Source organism: Epinephelus fuscoguttatus, linkage group LG6, assembly GCF_011397635.1.
Source record: "Epinephelus fuscoguttatus linkage group LG6, E.fuscoguttatus.final_Chr_v1".
Lineage (NCBI taxonomy): Eukaryota > Metazoa > Chordata > Actinopteri > Perciformes > Serranidae > Epinephelus > Epinephelus fuscoguttatus.
The window spans coordinates 39,434,816-39,452,811 of NC_064757.1; the positions used below are offsets into that span (position 1 = coordinate 39,434,816).

General features: G+C 40.9%; 1 protein-coding gene across 1 annotated transcript in view; it reads left to right on the forward strand.

The window, feature by feature from the left end:
* smarca2 (SWI/SNF related, matrix associated, actin dependent regulator of chromatin, subfamily a, member 2) overlaps positions 1-17,996 on the forward strand; it is a 69,464-nt gene that overhangs the window by 24,293 nt on the left and 27,175 nt on the right. The window contains exons 16-24 of the mRNA XM_049578464.1: positions 923-1,086; positions 5,503-5,569; positions 5,673-5,783; positions 7,472-7,714; positions 9,893-10,006; positions 12,315-12,419; positions 13,640-13,726; positions 15,294-15,340; positions 17,660-17,826. Coding sequence (XP_049434421.1) covers positions 923-1,086; positions 5,503-5,569; positions 5,673-5,783; positions 7,472-7,714; positions 9,893-10,006; positions 12,315-12,419; positions 13,640-13,726; positions 15,294-15,340; positions 17,660-17,826 — 1,105 coding nt within the window. The remainder of the gene's footprint in view (positions 1-922; positions 1,087-5,502; positions 5,570-5,672; positions 5,784-7,471; positions 7,715-9,892; positions 10,007-12,314; positions 12,420-13,639; positions 13,727-15,293; positions 15,341-17,659; positions 17,827-17,996) is intronic.

Sequence of the window (17,996 nt, forward strand, 5' to 3'; positions counted from 1 at the left end):
ACGATTTGCTGTTTGTGAGAAAGTGAGAAAAGTAAGAAAGCACTGAACTGTTTTCCATGGTCATTTGATTGGTTCAGCAGAAAATGGAGATTGTTGTCAGTTGTTACGGTGACAGTACACGTCAGTGGGGCTGTAAAGTGTGTTACGCTCGTTAGTTTGAGAACTACGTTTTGGTTTACCGCTGCCTTTTAAGTGATCAGAGTGACATCTTTGCACAGCGAGCAGATGTAATCATATTTTGCCAGTGTTAGTGGCAACACTGGATGAATAACAACACTAAGATTATGTCTTTTACAATGAGTCAACAAGACAATTGAGCATGTCCTAGTTGGGTCAGTGAGAGAAAATTGGATGGCGTTTTCTGTTTAGTAAAGAAAATAGGTTTAAGAATATTTCCTTTCATTCATCGTTATAGTACTTTAACAAGTTAATTTTGTTAGTTGGTAATACTGTAATGAAAATCCACCAATTGTCAATTCGTCTGTAGCAGCAAAGCAACAGATGTAGTGCACAGAAGATTCCTCACCATGCTTGGTACTACTCCACTGCTTGTTTTGTTGTTACTGCAAAACCACCCCTCAGTGACTGCAATCTGCAGCAAGTTGGGTTGTTTATACAGAGGATTATACAGCAGTTAGCCAGTGACAGTGATTGCAATAGCAACCATACACATTACGTTCAGACGTTATCTACTTTTTTATACTTTAATGCCTTCCTGACAAACGACGGTATTAGTGTGCAGTGCTCTCTAACTCACTCACATTTTGCTTCCCTTGATAATATCCTTGAACACTTCCCAAATCGCTCTCTGTCTTTATCGGTTCATGGGTTTCTAATCATGTATGTGCTGCAGGAGAAGGTAAATGATGTTTGCTCTGCAGCTATCTTTTCAGGCATGCCTATATCTCTGTGTGTTACTTAGATCCAGGGGCTGGAGTGGATGGTGTCCCTGTACAACAACAATCTAAATGGCATCCTGGCTGATGAAATGGGCCTCGGCAAAACCATCCAAACCATTGCCCTAATCACCTACCTGATGGAGCACAAGAGGATCAACGGTCCCTTTCTGATCATTGTTCCTCTCTCGTAAGTTACATCCATCACGGCTCTTATCTTGCAGCGCTGTGACACACTGAAATATTTCTAGTGAGAGACCGATAAACACGGTTTTTAATATTACCCCAGGAAATTATTCAAATTGAAGTACACCAACCTTATTAGCCTAAATCACAAAACAGAGCTGTAATGGAAAACAAGGGAGTCAGGAGTCCCACCCTTGATTAAGACACTGATGGACCTGTTTGCTCAAATTAAACTCAAGTTGTAGGCGTGCACACTCGTCTCTGCAGGGAGTGTTGAGTCAAAGTTAGCAGCAAACACAAACTGTCTCTGAAGCAGTAGGGAGTTACTGCTCTGCTCAGACGATGGTGGACCCACCATTGCTATCTTTTAGTATCAAATTATAAAATGCAAAAACTCAACAACTCCTGCGATGCATCCCATCATAGAAATAGCGGACACTAATGACCCTTCTGCTTTTCCCCAGCACCTGCTTTTGGGAAAAAGTATTTTCTAACATGAAACAGTTTGCCTGAGGTACCATTATTCCAAGGGGAAGAGAGTCCTCATTTTTAAAGCTTTTTTCTCATAGAAATCAAACAATCCCTGCTATATTTTTGTAGCTTGTCCTTCTGTGACAGGTCCTTTCTCACTGGTCAGTATTGTTTTCTCTGACTGTTAGCATTGATGTCTGTTTGTACGTTGGTATGTTAGTTCTTGGCTGCTTGACATGTGATTTGGTTGCCAATCTGTTTTTGCAGGAAGGACATCAAAAGACACTTTAAACCTGATTCTACTCGTAACAGTTTTTCTTTTGTGGAAGCAAAACGTGTTACATGAGCCATTTAAAAACTCCTGCAGGTTTAACTTTGCTCCCCAAACACTTTTAGTGCTGATTTGCTCTGAAAGGCAGCATGTTAAACAGACACGGAAACCTGCTAGCCCAGCAACATTATGGCCTCAAGCAACTCGTATAAGGCAACACTCTGTAGGAGCTTCAGCACAGTTTGGGCCGCATATTTTTGTTGGAGTCTGACCTGAACCCAACGTGGATTGTGTTTTTTATGTCTGAACCTGACGTGAGCCTGATGCAGTTAATGTGAAGTTACTGAAGCAGTTTGTCCCTGTAACACTGTTGTAGTTACCGTTGTTACTGCTTCCCCATATTCTGTGACCACACATTCTTCTTCAATCTTACTATTGCCATACGGCAAGTCTTCTCCACAAACCCTTTGTGAGCTATAACCACTGTTAGCTGAACTATTTCCATAATCCAACCACTAAGGTTTATTTTGAGTTATCATGGAGGACGGTGATAGCATCCACCGTAGATGGCTTCAGCACTGTCCTCCTCTGTTCAACGCTACTTCTAGCAAAGGTAAACTTCCATTTGCTGCTGCTGCTGTTAGCTAGAAAGGCCAGAATGTCTTGAGCAAGTACTCCAAGCTTTGGGTAACATTGGGTGATGACTTATTCTGTTTGACATCCTCCATTGTTAGCTAGCTACCTTTAACTCACATAAATATTCTCTGTCTGCATTATCCTGTTGTGTGTGTTTTGTCACATAAATATCAAACCTTAGCACTGAAAAAGAAGTAGCACAACACAGACAAGTAGGTCCATCCTTTTTAGGTCAAACCTGATCTGAACCCGAACATCATTTGTAGATAGTTGTCTGAACCCCACCTGTCGGGTGTGTTGGGCTCAGGTCGGGTATCCACACTTTAGTAGGAGCCTTTGTTACGCTTTTTCTCACTTCAGTTGAGTTCCTGTATACAATGCCACCCCACAAAAAAGTTGTCAAAAAGAATGATTCTGGTCAGTATGGTCAGCTGCTGTTTTCTGCTGTTTGGAGTGCACGAAATTAGCAAAACTTTTCAGCTGAAACAAGTTTAAATAAAAAAAAAGAAGGACATAATTAATTGTTACAAAATGTCATTAAAATTTTTAAAGGTGATCTGTGTGGTCAAAATCGTCTTAACAATCCTTTGATGTCATTATTCTTCACCATCTGTTAGTTATTTCAAAGGCATGAGATGAAAATAGTGGGATCTCTTCAATCATTCATTTAAATGCGAAATGTGTGATTTCCCCTCGCTGTTTTTCTCACCACTAATCCCTTCAAATCAAACAAACACAAACCCCTCCGACCTTCATTTGGAAGCAGCAGGGGACAGCCTCTCCATAGTGGACCAGGGTGCAGTTGTTTGAAGTTTCAACCCCACAAAAAAAAAACAAAAACAAAAAAAAAAAAACAATATAATTGGGTTAATGCTCCTGGGTTTTCTTCAGCGTCTTTAAACATGTTAGGTGAAAGCACACACATGTATTTGTCTTTTGTAGAATTCAGGGAAAACTCTATGTTGTAATTCCCAATTTCACATTTCACCTAATTAGTATTTTCTTTTTCATGATAATTTACAACTGTGGGTGTTAAAGGATTAGACTTTAGAGTGGACTTTTTTTTGAATAACACTCGTTTTTCATCATTACTTAGGGGTGCACTTCTTTTTGTAGTCAAACTGAACACAGCAGAGGCTTAAATTAATGCCCAGGGCCACTGTGTTAAATGTTCTTTTTACTATGCACAGTAAACTAATGTGGAGGAAATACTTAAACTTGCCCTTTTTCATTCGTAGCTGTGTGTTGGGAAGTTGAAATTAATGAGCAGAGAGCCTGATGTGCCTGAGGGGCTGAGTTTTGAACAAAGCACTCGCATTGTGGGCTGCAATCCATTCAACCCTCTGGAAAGATAATGCACTTCGCCAGTGCGAGGGATTTTGTTTTCTTCTGATATTTATCTGGCAAATTATGTCTCAGCCTTGATGGGAGCCATTTTAATGAATACTTTGCCTCTTACTCCTCAAGTTCCTCCTCATCAATCAATCAATCACACTTTATTATGTATTCATCCAGGTTAGGGCACATCAAAGTGTGGCACTGATGACGAACAAGCTGATAAAAAGACAAACAAACGAGATCATAAAAACAACAAAAAAGACAAAGCAATTTAACAATATGAGACCAGTGCACGCAAGACAATAAAAATAATGAAAATGTAATAAAATAGATTTTAAAGCTATAATGACAGTAGTAGAAATAGTAAAAGAGTGAAATAAAAACTTGAAGATATTAAAAAGACAAAACAGGAATAAAAATGATGACAAATACGGTAAAGTAGATTTAAAAGCTATAATAATAATAATGATAATAATAGCAACTAGTCCATACCCATTGGTAGCTTTGTCACCTTCTACCTATGCCAATCCTCAATGCCTATGTGCAGTTTCACATAGATTGACCATGTCAGTGAGTAGAAAAACGTGGGACAGACAGAATGACTGACTGACAGTTTCCGTGATTATGGACAGCATACATACCATGACTTAGTCATACCACATATTAGAAAAAACCAACAACATTGGTCCACAGGGGGAGCCACAGCGATCGGTCGCATTTTAGCCATTTTTAAGCATTTTTCTCTTGTTATAGCGCCACCCAGTTGCCAATTAGAGTTAAATTTCTCCAGTCACCTTGAGGCGTCCTGTTCTACATATCTACCAAGTTTAGTAAAAATCCATATGGCGGTTAGGCCTAGATAAGAAATGAGCTCTCTAGCGCCCCCATTTTGTTTGATGGGGTCAATAATGGAGGGGTCCCCTCAGATTATGTGTGGTCATATGCCTACAAAGTTGCGTGGCGATGGGTGAAACCCTTGAGATGTTATACACCTTTATGTGATGAGCCACGCCCTTCGCAATATTCATTGCCTTATAGAAGCTCAGTTTTAGTAAGTTTTCCAACTTTTGCCAAGAGGGAACTTTAGATATTGGTCCCTAGATTATGTTCACCCAGTTTCATGCAGATCGCTCAAACTTCCTAGGAAGAGATCCATTTGAAGTGTTTTTCAAAAAATTCAAAATGGCGGAAAATCTTTATAACTGGAAGTTATGGGTTCTTGAGGCAAATGTGTTCCTCATGAGGAGAGGCATCTCTGTGCAAAGTTTCATGTCTCTACGACATACGGGGCATGAGATATGCCCATTCAAAGCTTGCAATTTCAGTCGGTTGCTATAGCGCCCCCCTTTGGCCAATTGATGTAATATTGCTTCATTCGCATCCTCCCATGACCCTCTACCACTGTGCCAGATTTCACATGGATTGACCAAGTCAGTGAGGAGCAAAACGTGGAACAGACACACAGACAGAGTTTTCGTCATTATATAGTAAGATCAAAGAGTTAAATGGATGCTAGACTAAAAACAAGATAAGATATAAAGATAAAAGATTAAAGAGACAAAACAAAGACAAATAAAAAATATGTAATAATAAAATACACAAATGAATAAAGAAAAAAAAAATAAGAAATACAATTTTAAAAGTCAGGAGTGCCTATTACAAATTCAGACCACTTTCTTACATGTAACACATGTTTTTTTCCAGGACTTTGTCTAACTGGGTCTATGAGCTTGACAAGTGGGCTCCCTCTGTGGTCAAAATTGCTTACAAGGTAAGATATTTTTTAATATCATTTTCACTTTCTCCTGCTGATTGCTTTTGTCTGAATTATAACAGGAAGTTGTCGTTTTTCTTTGTGTCTCCTCGCATGAAAGGGCACCCCTGTGTTGCGCCGCGGGCTTGTGCCTCAACTCCGCAGCGGGAAGTTCAACGTCTTGCTGACCACCTATGAATACATCATCAAGGACAAGCACATACTGGCCAAGGTGAGAGAGATCAAAGCTTTGTCCTCTTTGAATAATCCACTTTTCTCACCTGCTCTTTATTGACATTTTGTACACTTCATACACACACTGTGTCCCATTTTATTCCCCTAAGTTTACAAAATGTCTTTACAACTTGACAAATCAGCAGTTCAACCACTAATGCCAGAGAGAGTTTGTCACTTCCCATGCCTGACAACCGACATCCTGCAGAATTCAAGGAAGTAGTAATAACAGATTCTTGATAAAGATCTTAAAGATGAGTTACAGATGGTGCTTAAACATCTGGCACAGTGAGCAGGGAGTCTGTAGATCCAAGGGCTTTACCGAGGACATAAAGCAGCGCTATGACCTTATAATCAGCTGCAAGTCCATTAAGTGATTTGTAGACGAGTAGCAGGATTGTCAGGCGCACAAAGGCTAGCTTGAGACCAGTGCTGAACTTTAAAACATGCAAGCTTTTTTCTTTGTTCCAGTTTTAATATATGGCAGCAGCAGCAATTGATTTATTGAGCTTTCAGTGAGACCTGAGAACAGACCACTGTGGTAGTCAGTCCTGCTTATGATAATTGAACGCACAAGCTTCAGAGTATGTTGGAAAAGAGAAAAAACATTAAATGGTTGTAATGCTCTTTTTAGTGATAGAATACTGTTAGCTGCATTCCGTGTATGTGACTGGAAAGTTAAATCAGTTATAACACGGGGGTGTGGTGCACTAATATCAAACTAGAGCCTCAGCTTTGTCCTCATTCACTTTGAGGACATCTTGGATCAGCCACACATCATATTTAGTCTATGTTAAGCAAATTAACATGCAGCAGCAACTCGTACAGTATGTAAGGTCCTGAGCTTCAGTTGCTGCTTGAGAAAATGTGAAAAGGTCTGCAACTTCTCAAACAGTTCAGTTTCTCAGAAAGAGATCAGGCTCACAAACCTGACGGACACTGTAAAGATGAGCAACTGGGGAGACAAAGAATTGCGCGGCCTCCTTGTCCTCGCAAACAAAAAGGCCATTAACCGTCAGATGACGGGGACGGTGAAGAACGGGCCGACTTATGAAAGAATCGCCAAAGGACTGACCAGCCACGGCTTCCCTCCCATGTCACTGTTTATGTCACACACTGAGCTACACGTTTCGTTACTTGCTCACGCCCCCCATTGCCCCGAAAAAGGCCCATTCTGTATAAACATTTCGCTGCAGCGTTTCGCTGCACTCCCCAATTTGGTTTTGATACTGCCAATGCTGAAAGAAGACTGATTGGGCTTTCCTGCAAATTTGCACAATTCCTACTTAAAAAGGGTAAAGGTCACCTTACAGACAAGATAAAAGTGTGTATGCAGTTTTTTTTAATGAGCCATATGATACAAGAACCAGCTGCCCCCCCGGTGTTTTCACGTTATCAAATCTGGACACCGTTCAGAAAAGTTTGGACAACGCTGGTGTAAATTATGAATTGTTCACATCACTTTGAAAACAGTTACATCAAGCATATGAAATGAGAGAGGGAATAAAGGTTCTCATTTGTGTGCAGTAGTGTTGTGTTTCCTGAGAGTAATCAGAGTAGGGAATCAATCTTTGCTTCTCTGCAGCCCCTCTTTAGCTCCTGTGTGATTGTAAAAATGTTCTAAATGCAAATATAGACATTTTATTATCACTATGAGAGATCCAGTAAGTCTTGTTCTATTTACAGATTCGTTGGAAGTACATGATTGTGGATGAGGGTCACCGCATGAAGAACCACCACTGTAAGCTGACCCAGGTGTTGAACACACACTATGTGGCTCCCCGACGCCTCCTTCTCACCGGGACACCACTGCAGAACAAGCTTCCCGAGCTGTGGGCGCTGCTCAACTTCCTCCTGCCCACCATCTTTAAGAGCTGCACCACCTTCGAGCAGTGGTTCAACGCCCCCTTCGCCATGACAGGAGAGAGGGTACGTACAAGGGGAAACAGCCTGGATTCTTAACTCTCTTTCATTTTTTGGTGGATGTGGGTCATACGGCAGATTAAATAAGTTATGCAAGTGCTTTTAATTAGTTTTTCTATGTGCGGCGTTTATCTTGAGTACCAGAATTACAGTAAGAACAAAGCAAGGCTACAAAGGCGGAGTGATAAATCGTTTTCCAAAAGCTTCAACCACTGACTTTATCTCCCAAGGTTGTTTCATGTGATTAATTAGCAGAGAAGACCAAATATATTATGTGTTCTCCAAGACTAAAGTAGACCTCAGAGGAAAACCTAGGAAGATATTTTCCATCCTAAAAGCAGCTTGACCTCCTGAGTACCCAGAGAGAGAATTGGTGCCATAAAATAACATTAAACCTGAGAACATACAGTATAAATGTATAACTTGTATGTATGTCTTTGAGATTATTTTACAGTATACCAGGGCCTATTTTTGCTAAACATAGATATAGTGTTCATCCTCTGAAAGCTGATAGAAGGCGTCTTTAGATCTGCTCCCCTGAGGACTTTTCTCCCCTTCGCAGTAATTACACCTGTCATTTCTGTGAATGTGTTGAGTACAACTGTGATTTTACAAGGCTTGTTCAAAGGCACGATAAACTTTTATTATATACACTCAATTAACTCTCAGGAAATGTTCTAAATGGGGATGTCAGATACAAACCAGCATCATTATAAGAGCCTCAGAGGTGCTGCAATGTGAAACTTTTTTCTTATGTTTTTCCACAAGTTATGACAGCACCGCTCTCTTTGCTCAAAAGAGGTCACAGTAGGTTGAACTGTCCAGCTTCAAATGGAGTCTGCCCGAGGCTGAGGAAACCTAGACACCCAATTTGCTGTGATAGAAATATGAATGCTCGTGTTTGAAACCATAACTTTCCATAACCTCTTAAAATTCAACCTGCTGGTTGAACTCCGTTTGCAAATTAGTTTCAGGGTTGAGTCTAACTGGCAAGCCACTTTGCAAGGGAAGAAAATAACAATAAATGGTTATTTCTGGGTAGCAAGCAGGTGAAACAAAGTGTTTACTGTGTACTGAAATAAAACTTAATCATCACAAAAACTTTTTCTCCATCGTCGTTTCTGTGGCTCTCATTTTCACCAGTAAGATTCATAGTAAAGGTGCCCTTGTGGAGTTTTTTGTGAACAAACAGCTGTGTTTACTTTCATGTTATTTAGCAAAATGCATTGTGAGTTTGTAAGGTGTAAGTCTTGGGCTGCACGTCCTGCGTTGGTGAACGCTGTGTTAACCACTTTGAGAATTGGCTGTGCTTCATAGAGTCGGTGTTTTTTTTTTCACAAATCTGGTAGCTGCATCTGCATGTTGATATTTCGCCGACTTTGACTGGTCTTGGTATGAAGCCAGTTTGTTTTTGTACAGTTCTGGAAATTAAGAAACATGAGCAAATTGGTTTTTGGTCCATCTCTCAGTTCAAGCAGTGGTCCACAGCATTTGGCTTTGCCCACAGGGTTAAGCACAGCTCGGGTCAAATCACCCCTACTCTGCTCGTCACACCACAGATGTACACGCAGAGCAGTCACAACACACCACATACACAATAATGGACACACAAAAGCTGTTTTTCAGCACGTTTAATGCATTTCTTCTTCATGGATCATTTGCAAAGCAGTTTTTTTTAGATACTTAGATAATGCAGTGTTTACATCCGTGCTTGCAGTCTTTAAACCTTTTTGCACAATATCATCATTTACTGTCCTTTCGTGGAACAGCCTGTCAACTGCGGCAGGACTGTATTTTGTGCTGCCCTCACATCGTGTGCGTTCTGTGCGCGAAACAATCCAAACACAACAGGGGCACACTTGTAAAAACATTGCCTCTGTATTGCTACCTACAGTCAAAAACTCCACAGAGTACCCATAAGGTGACAGCTAGGCTCACCACTGGCCACAACAAACACACCTTGCCCTCAGAAAAAACAGTCTCAGGTAAACAAGAGGATTCAGACAGTCACACAAATTGTTGATGTGAAATATAACCTGTTTCTGTATTGTTATTTTTACAACAGGCCGAACTGTGGTCATCAGCAGGTCGTAGTCTTGTCACTGTGGCGCTGAATCCTGCTGCCCAGTATGCATAACACAACATCTGTAATGTATCATGACGAATACTTTCTGTCATGTTTAGGTGGACCTAAATGAGGAGGAGACCATCCTGATTATCCGACGTTTGCATAAGGTGCTCCGCCCCTTCCTGCTACGCAGACTGAAGAAAGAGGTGGAGTCTCAGCTGCCAGAGAAGGTGAAGATTCTACTTTAATTAACTGTATTTGATTTGATTGTATTTGCTGCATACACGCAGAGACCCTGCACTACACCGTTTGACTGAACTGCTCTAATTAAATTAGTATATTCCAAAGGAAATGTAAAGGGTAAGGAGCCACGCTATTTCCAAAAATAATTCCCATGGTGTTGTTATTTACTTCTGCAGAGCGTGTTTTGATAACAGCGTGGGTCGTTACCTTGTTTATTTCATGGTCACTTATGACTGATCCAAATATAAAAACTGCGCTGGCACAGTCTTTGACATCCTTGAAATTAATGCTACCACTTCAGCAGTTATTAGAGGCTGTAGCCCTGTAACTGCTGAAGCAAGCAATTTTCCATCTGTAAGTATTCATCAAGAACACTAATGAGACGACTGTGTCAGAGCTTCACAAATGCCTGAAATTAATGTGCATCCCTTCCTCATAAAAATCCAGTGTTCTCTGTGGCCAAATTACAAATTAATTTCACAAGGCAACATAAATGCCTTGTTATGAACTTAATTTAGACGAACATCTGACTTGTTTGTAAGTAGTCAACTGAAATAAAGGGTTCACGGTAAGTGTATCCTTGTCAGGCATCATCGTAATTAAACACTGTGGCCACTCCTGTTTCCCAGAGGCATCTTGAGACCAAGACGATTTGAAAACCTCTTAAGCTGAAGAGGCCTTTCCTAAATGCAATGCACAAGAAGATGCTCTGAGAAATGATCTTAGATTAATGTGAGACCCCTGCCCTCTCATGGGAGGCTAAAAGCATCTTGAGAACCTCAGGGAACAAAAAATGACATATTATTTTCAAGTTCTGAGTCTGTACTTTTATCATGAACACTGGTGTTTACTGTTAAATGTATAATAGTGGTTGAAAATGAAAAGACAGCTAAACTAACACATTAATTCTGATCTGCCAGTTTCTCTCAACATAACCTCCTCTCCCCCTCCTCGCCTGATATATTTTAGGTTTACTATGAACTTTAGGAGTGACGTCCACCTCGAAGTTTACTTCTTATACCGACTTCCTTCCAGTAAAATGGATTACAAAGGGCAGCACTTTTCGTCCATCTTCGAAGTCTCTGACCTATATAGATTGTCATAATTTTTTGTCTCTGTCTCCTCCTCTGAAGTGGTCTTCTCTTTGAGCTGCATCAGTGCCCTTTGTCTTTCTTTTGGTGGCCCCCTCCTCTCTCTTGCCTCCTTGCTCTATTCTTTCCCTTTCCCTGCTGTATGCGAAATGCCACCTGGAATTAGAGGTGAAGCTTTGTACAATAGGCTGGTAAAGGTGCAGCATCGCACATTTTACTGATCATGCAGCTCATTTCACAGTTGTTAAGTTCAAGCTACGGATATAGTCTGAGCCACTTAGCGTGAAACATGTCTTTGGACTGTTGCTTCACCGTAGTATACTGTTACTGTTGCCTGTCTGAGGAGCCTGAGGATTAATGTTGTTAACATTGACATCACTGGCACTGCCGTTTGTGCTAGTCCTTTCGGGTTCCACCAATGTTCCATCTTGCATGCCTTCAAAATGACATCATAAAACCTGTCTGTGTTTGCCAGCAAGGGATGCTGCAACAGCAGAGGGGGCTTGTAGCCTTGTAGGGAGAAGGAGACAGAGCGCCAGGTGTGTTTTCCATGGCTAAAGTCTGCCTGTCTGGTGCAGCTTTCCAGTCAGTCATCCCACAATCTGCAGCGGTGCAAACATTGGCTGAAATTTATTAGACATTGCCATAAATGTATGCGGGAATTTCCTGCGTTTTAAGTGCTCATTTTCTGGCATTGATGAAATTATGCGCAGTACTAGTAATGTCCCACTGAAGTTTAGGCCCTGGGCAGCAAGCTAAAAGCTATACACTGTTTACTGCACATTAAGCTTATTTTTTAAGCTTTGCAATGTTTGTATTTTTAAAATATAGCACAGCTTGTAGACAGTTACATACATAATGTTACTTCCATTCAACTTCATTCTCAACTCTACAGACAGTTGAGGTTAAGGAGCTCTTAACAGTGTGCACTTGATCTTGAGACGTGGTTGTTGAAAAATAGTTTAATGACTTGCACAGACTGACCTCCACTTTAGAGATTGTGCTTGGGTATAGGTATAGGTATGGGTATTATGGCAAGGTTGTGCTGTAATGCGCTTTTCATCTTTTCCCTTGCTTTATATTTCCTCTCCTACTAACTGTTGTGTTTTCCTCAGTGTCAAGAATCAAGTGCATTCAGCTCCAACAGCCTTGCCACTAAAAAGACTGTTTCACAGATGCGTTGTCTTCATTGTCATTCACACAGGTGGAGTACGTCGTAAAGTGTGACATGTCTGCCATACAGAAGGTTCTGTATCGCCACATGCAGAAAGGCATCCTCCTCACTGACGGCTCAGAGAAAGACAAGAAGGTAAACATACTGAGACCCCTGTGAATTCGCAGTACGTCTCTGCTTTGTTTTATCACTGGGTGACAAGCTGACAAACTGAGCCGTTTAGTTAAGAACTCAGGGATGTTTGTAGTTGCCTGCTGTTTCACATTAGAAGATTACTGAATTTTGTTTGTTTAATTGGAGCTGCAGTTTCTCTGTGCTTTTGCTTAAGACTAAGAGAATATTGTAGGTTTCATTCAACTTCTGAAGCTACATCTTGGTTCTTGGAGTCTGTTTTCTTAACCTCCGGGGGTGCACACTGCACAGATCATAGAGAAATTGGAATACACAACTCAAAATCCTTTAAGAATCAGACAGTTAATATTGTGTTAGTACATAATATTAACTGTCTGATTCTTAAAGTACATTACCGGCACTACCTGACAACACTGTGATGGAAAGAAGTCCTCTGAGGTTTTCAGTGCTGTTAAAGATAATTAAAGCTGCTATAATGTTTGTTTTTAACATAACATATCAAATGACAAGGTGAAAACAAAGTGACAGTGTGAAATTAGTTACTCATAGTGATGGACCTACAGAGAATTATCAGTCGAATCTGCAGCTCCACTTGGCTTCACAGACCTTAAAGAGTTTCAGGTCACTTTTAGCTCACAGGACCACAACTTTACTGTTTGGGTTCTCTCTCACCACTCTCATAGCCTTGTTTTCAGCTGCAGCAGGCAGCTGTTTACAGAGGAAAGGTTCTAAAAATCCACTCTACACAACCTAGTGGGCACAATTGTGTTCAGCAGTTAAAGGAGTTTCTTAGGAGTTGGTAGAGACCAAAATCAGAGCTAAAGGAGAATGAACATAGGCTTTAAATTCGTCAGGTGGACACAAACACAACTTTGAAGGAATGATAATGTTTCCTGTAACTGCTGGATTTGTAAATAAACAAGGGAGGCTGAAGGCAAAATAATAAGCCATTTATTTACATGAATAGATAAACGTGTGAGGTGTTTGATGGTGAAAACAACAAACAATGCACCGAAGGGAAGAGAGAGTCTCAGTCAGGGAGGTGGGGGTTTTATAGTATGAAAGCACCGGGCCCAGGTGCTCCCAGCTAAACCTGTAACATTAAAAAGATACAAAACAGATTAAGTGAACAAGCCAGGGGACGATCACACTCACATAAAGACAAGTATTATTGTTTTGATCTGGCATTAAACATCTTTTATTCATGTTACAATTTTCCCCAGGGCAAAGGAGGAGCAAAGACCCTAATGAACACCATCATGCAGCTGAAGAAGATCTGCAACCACCCATACATGTTCCAGCACATTGAGGTGAGTGCTCCTAACGTCACCGATACTGGCTGTTAGAAGCCTGTGAATACTGACACTGGACAATGCGACACTGCCCCACTTATAATAATAATAATAATAGTAATAATTATAATACATCAGATTTATATATAGCGCTTTTCAGGACACTTAAAGACGCTTTACAGTGCTGAAAAATAACATTGATAATAAAATAAAAATGAAAAATGAAAAATGACTGTTAGAAACTAGGGAGATGCCAGTTTGAGGGAGTTCCAGAGGGTTGGGACAGCAGCGGTGAAGGCTCAGTCCCCCAAGGTTTGGTGCTTGGTTTTAGTGTTGGAGCAAAGTCGGCAGGTGGGGGAATGGCGGTGGATGAGGTCAGTGAGATAAGAGGGGGCAAGGTTATTGAGGGGTTTGTAGGTGATGAGGAGGAGTTTGTGGTATTGGACAGGGAGCCAATGAAGCTGTTTGAGGACAGGGGTGATGTGGTCCCTAGAGGGGGTGTGGGTGAGTAACTGGGCAGCAGAATTCTGTATGTGTTGCAGTTTTTGAAGGCTAGTAGAGGGAAGACCATAGGGAATGCTATTACAGTACTCGAGTCTGGAGGTTATAAAGGTGTGGATGAGTATTTCTGCAGTTGAGTGGGTGAGGGAGGTGCGGAGACGGGCAATGTTGCAGAAATGGAAGAATGATGTCCTGGTGATGTTGCTGATGTGGCGTTTGAAGGGGAGAGTGGGGTCAATTATGATACCGAGGATTCGTACTGAGGGGAGGAAGTGACATTGTGACTGTCGATGTGGAGGGAGAAGTCCTGAGGAGAGGGTAGGAGAGCTTTAGGTCCAGTAATGATGAGTTCTGTTTTATTGCTGTTTAGTTTCAGGAAGTTGTTGTCCATCCAGGATTTGATGTCAGTCAGGCAGTTTGTGATGGTGGAAAAAATGACTGGGGTGATGGATTTGGTGGAGATGTTTAGCAGCGCAATAGTGGAAGTGTAGTCCATGGCGGCGTATGATATTTCCAAGGGGCAACATGTAGAGGATGAAGAGGAGGGGGCCAAGCACCGAGCCTTGAGGAACACCGTGGATGACTGGGGTGATGTGGGACTTGCAGTTGCTGACAGATATGTAGTGTTGACGATTGGAACACTTATGCATGTCTTTGTCATTTACCCACTGGAATTATCAGCTAATTGTATATTTATTACCTTCAATAGAAAAAGAAACATTTTTGATATTATTTAATCCAAATATCTTTTTTAATATATTGTTCCTGCAGTAATATCTGGGATGATGTCTCAAATTTGTTTTTCTTCGTCGGCTGATTAAGGTCATTACACTACAATCTGATTCATAGATCAGCCTGTTAAAACTCTTTCCAAGCAGTGAACTGTTGTTATCTTCAGGGTTACAACAGATTTGATTTAAGAGGAACCTTGTAATCACTCTGCCTTAACAAGTTCCTGACCTTTCATTTTTAATATGACTCAGGGACTTGTTTGGGAGTTTATCCCCAGGACAGACAAATTAAATGAAGGTGTTAGTTTGATGAGTCTCTCTTTATTTAAACCAGTAAATGCTCTGTGTTTTAGGAATCCTTTGCTGAGCACTTGGGCTTTCCAAACGGCTTCATCAGCGGGTAAGTTGACAGAAACACACCCCATTTTACTGTATTTCTTTCATCCAGTGCTAGAAAGTGTTGGGAATGACAAATACCAAATTGATACTGGATCAGGATATGTGTTCACACGAATACTGTGAGGATCGTTGTCACAGATGTGTTATGTGTATGATCTTTAAAACCTTGGTTATAGAGTGAAATGGTAACACTTCTTCCCGATTTAGCATGTATAAGCACCATAACGATTTTGCTAGTTTATAAAATACTATATAAGCACCTTTAAAGTGTTTATTAATGTTCAATATTTGTCAACAATTATAACTGAATCAGATCCAACTCCTATGAAGACATGTTTTATTCTATTACAGCCGTGTTTTACGGTTTACAAACCAGCCCTCACTAATGGGTGCCAACAGAAGGAGTTATAGTTGTTTAGGATGACATTAACAAACACTTATATCTGCTTATAACTACATCGCAGTGTGTAGTTAACCAGTTATTTAAAGTTTGTAAATGCTAAATAGGAGAGAGCAGATAGATGGTCGGATCTTACAAATTTATTTAATAAAAGTAAAAGCCACCCATGTCGGACCATGTGATGATTGAATAGAGAAAAGCCAACAGCCCAAGTCATGGCTGTCATTTATATTTGATTTTCTTGAATTGCTCTGATGTCAAGATGGCATTGAAGTGTCAGATAAGTGCAATTTTCTTGAATTGCTCTGATGTCAAGATAGCATTGAAGTGTCAGATAAGTGCTACAACTCTACAGTACTTATTGGTACCTGGCAGCAGACAGCAACTATTCACAGAACAGAACATGAAGTGTTCCAGTCCTGTCACAAATTATACTTCCATTATCACTTCACTGTAATATTCTTCAGGTTTTGGTACGAACCAGTAGACTCTGAGTGAGCTGTTGGCATTAGAATTGTGACGTAGGTGTGGACTTTGCCTGTAAATTCTCCATCAGCTCTGCTAAATTTGTGCTAAATTTATGGTCTTATATCCATTTTGCAAGTGTCAGTGGTGGTTTTGTGGTTGGTTTTGGATGGTGGTGGTGTGTGGCCGTAGGTAGCTCATCGGGATGATAAAATTGCCTCACCTGTCTGTAAACCCGCCTCTCCTGCGACTCTGCTAGCTGGCTAGGTTGAGTTTTTCAAATGTAGACATCAGTAAACATCAAGGAAAGGCTGGAGAAGATGGGCACCAGCCACCATCCTGACAGCATGGACGTGTGGAGGAATCAAACATAGGCCGCAATCCTGCTAGCCACTGTAAAGCATTACATAATTAATGGGAAGACCTTCAGGCCTGCACCAGTTTAAAATGGGACATCAGGAACTGTGCTGTCCTTTGTTTCACCAAAACATGGGTAAATCCTGGAATAGCAAACGGCATTAAGTGACGAAGTGACTCTTGTCTTTATACCGATCCAACAGAGCAGAGGACTCTGGTGAGAGAAGGAGAGGAGGCATGAGTTTTATAGTAGATAAGGACTGGTGTGACAGAAGGAGCATGAGGTGCTGCTCTGTTTCTGTTCACCCTGCCCTAAAAGAGGAATAAACACTTTGGATAACTGCTTAACATCGTTCAGAGGTGGCTGTAGAGCAGTGCTGCCTGTGTTTGGGGAAAGGTGACCATCTGGCCATCTTGTTGAGGTCAAGGTATTTAAATAAACTATGACATGTGCCACCAGTGATTCAAGAGATGGAGCCAATCAGATTTGCTCTCAGGACACCACCATCAACGTCACAGATGACATCAGTGAACTTATGAGCTTGTACCCAAAGCTACATTTAAATCATTCCACAACCAGAAACCATGGATTACCAGAACCATCTAGAAATATGGACAGTTACGAAGCAGCAGCCAGCAATGTTAGAAGAGGCAAAAAAGGAATAACTTGCAACGCACAAATTAAAGCAGCTGACAGGATCGCATTTCACTGGAGTCGTACCTTGTATGACTTCATGTGACGATTAAGGATACATTCATGGAATAACAAAGATAATTTCTCTGTGTTTGCTGCATAACTTTTGATTCTTTAAAAAAAAAAAAAAAGTCAACCACAAGTCTGACCCCTTTGTAAGAGTGCAATTTTAAATCAGTTATTTTCACTGTGAGCATGTTGGCATGTTGATTTGAGCGCTAAACTCAAAGCGCAGCTGTGACAAAGTACAGCCCCACAGAACCAAACAAAGAAGTCAACTGTGGTTTTAATGGGCAGTTTAGGGAATCATTGGCCAATTTAGAACATCAACTGCTGTCTGTGATAGTCAATATTTGGGTAATGATTACTTATGTTACATGTTTTGCCTCATTACCTCCGCTCAGGCTTGATCTGTATCGAGCTTCTGGGAAGTTTGAGCTCCTGGATCGCATCCTGCCGAAGCTGCAGGCCACCAGCCACCGAGTCCTGCTGTTCTGCCAAATGACCAGTCTGATGACAATCATGGAGGACTACTTCAGCTACCGCAACTTCCAGTATTTACGTCTGGATGGTAAGATCACGCTGTCTCTTGTGTTTATGCATTCCATGATTATCAAATCTACAGGTGGTTACATCTTTATAATGTGTGTAATGTAGCTAGACGTGTTGTTTTATACAATGTATCAGCTAAAATCTGATGAAAGAGCTAGTGCTGCCAAGAGATTAAAAAAATGGAGAGAT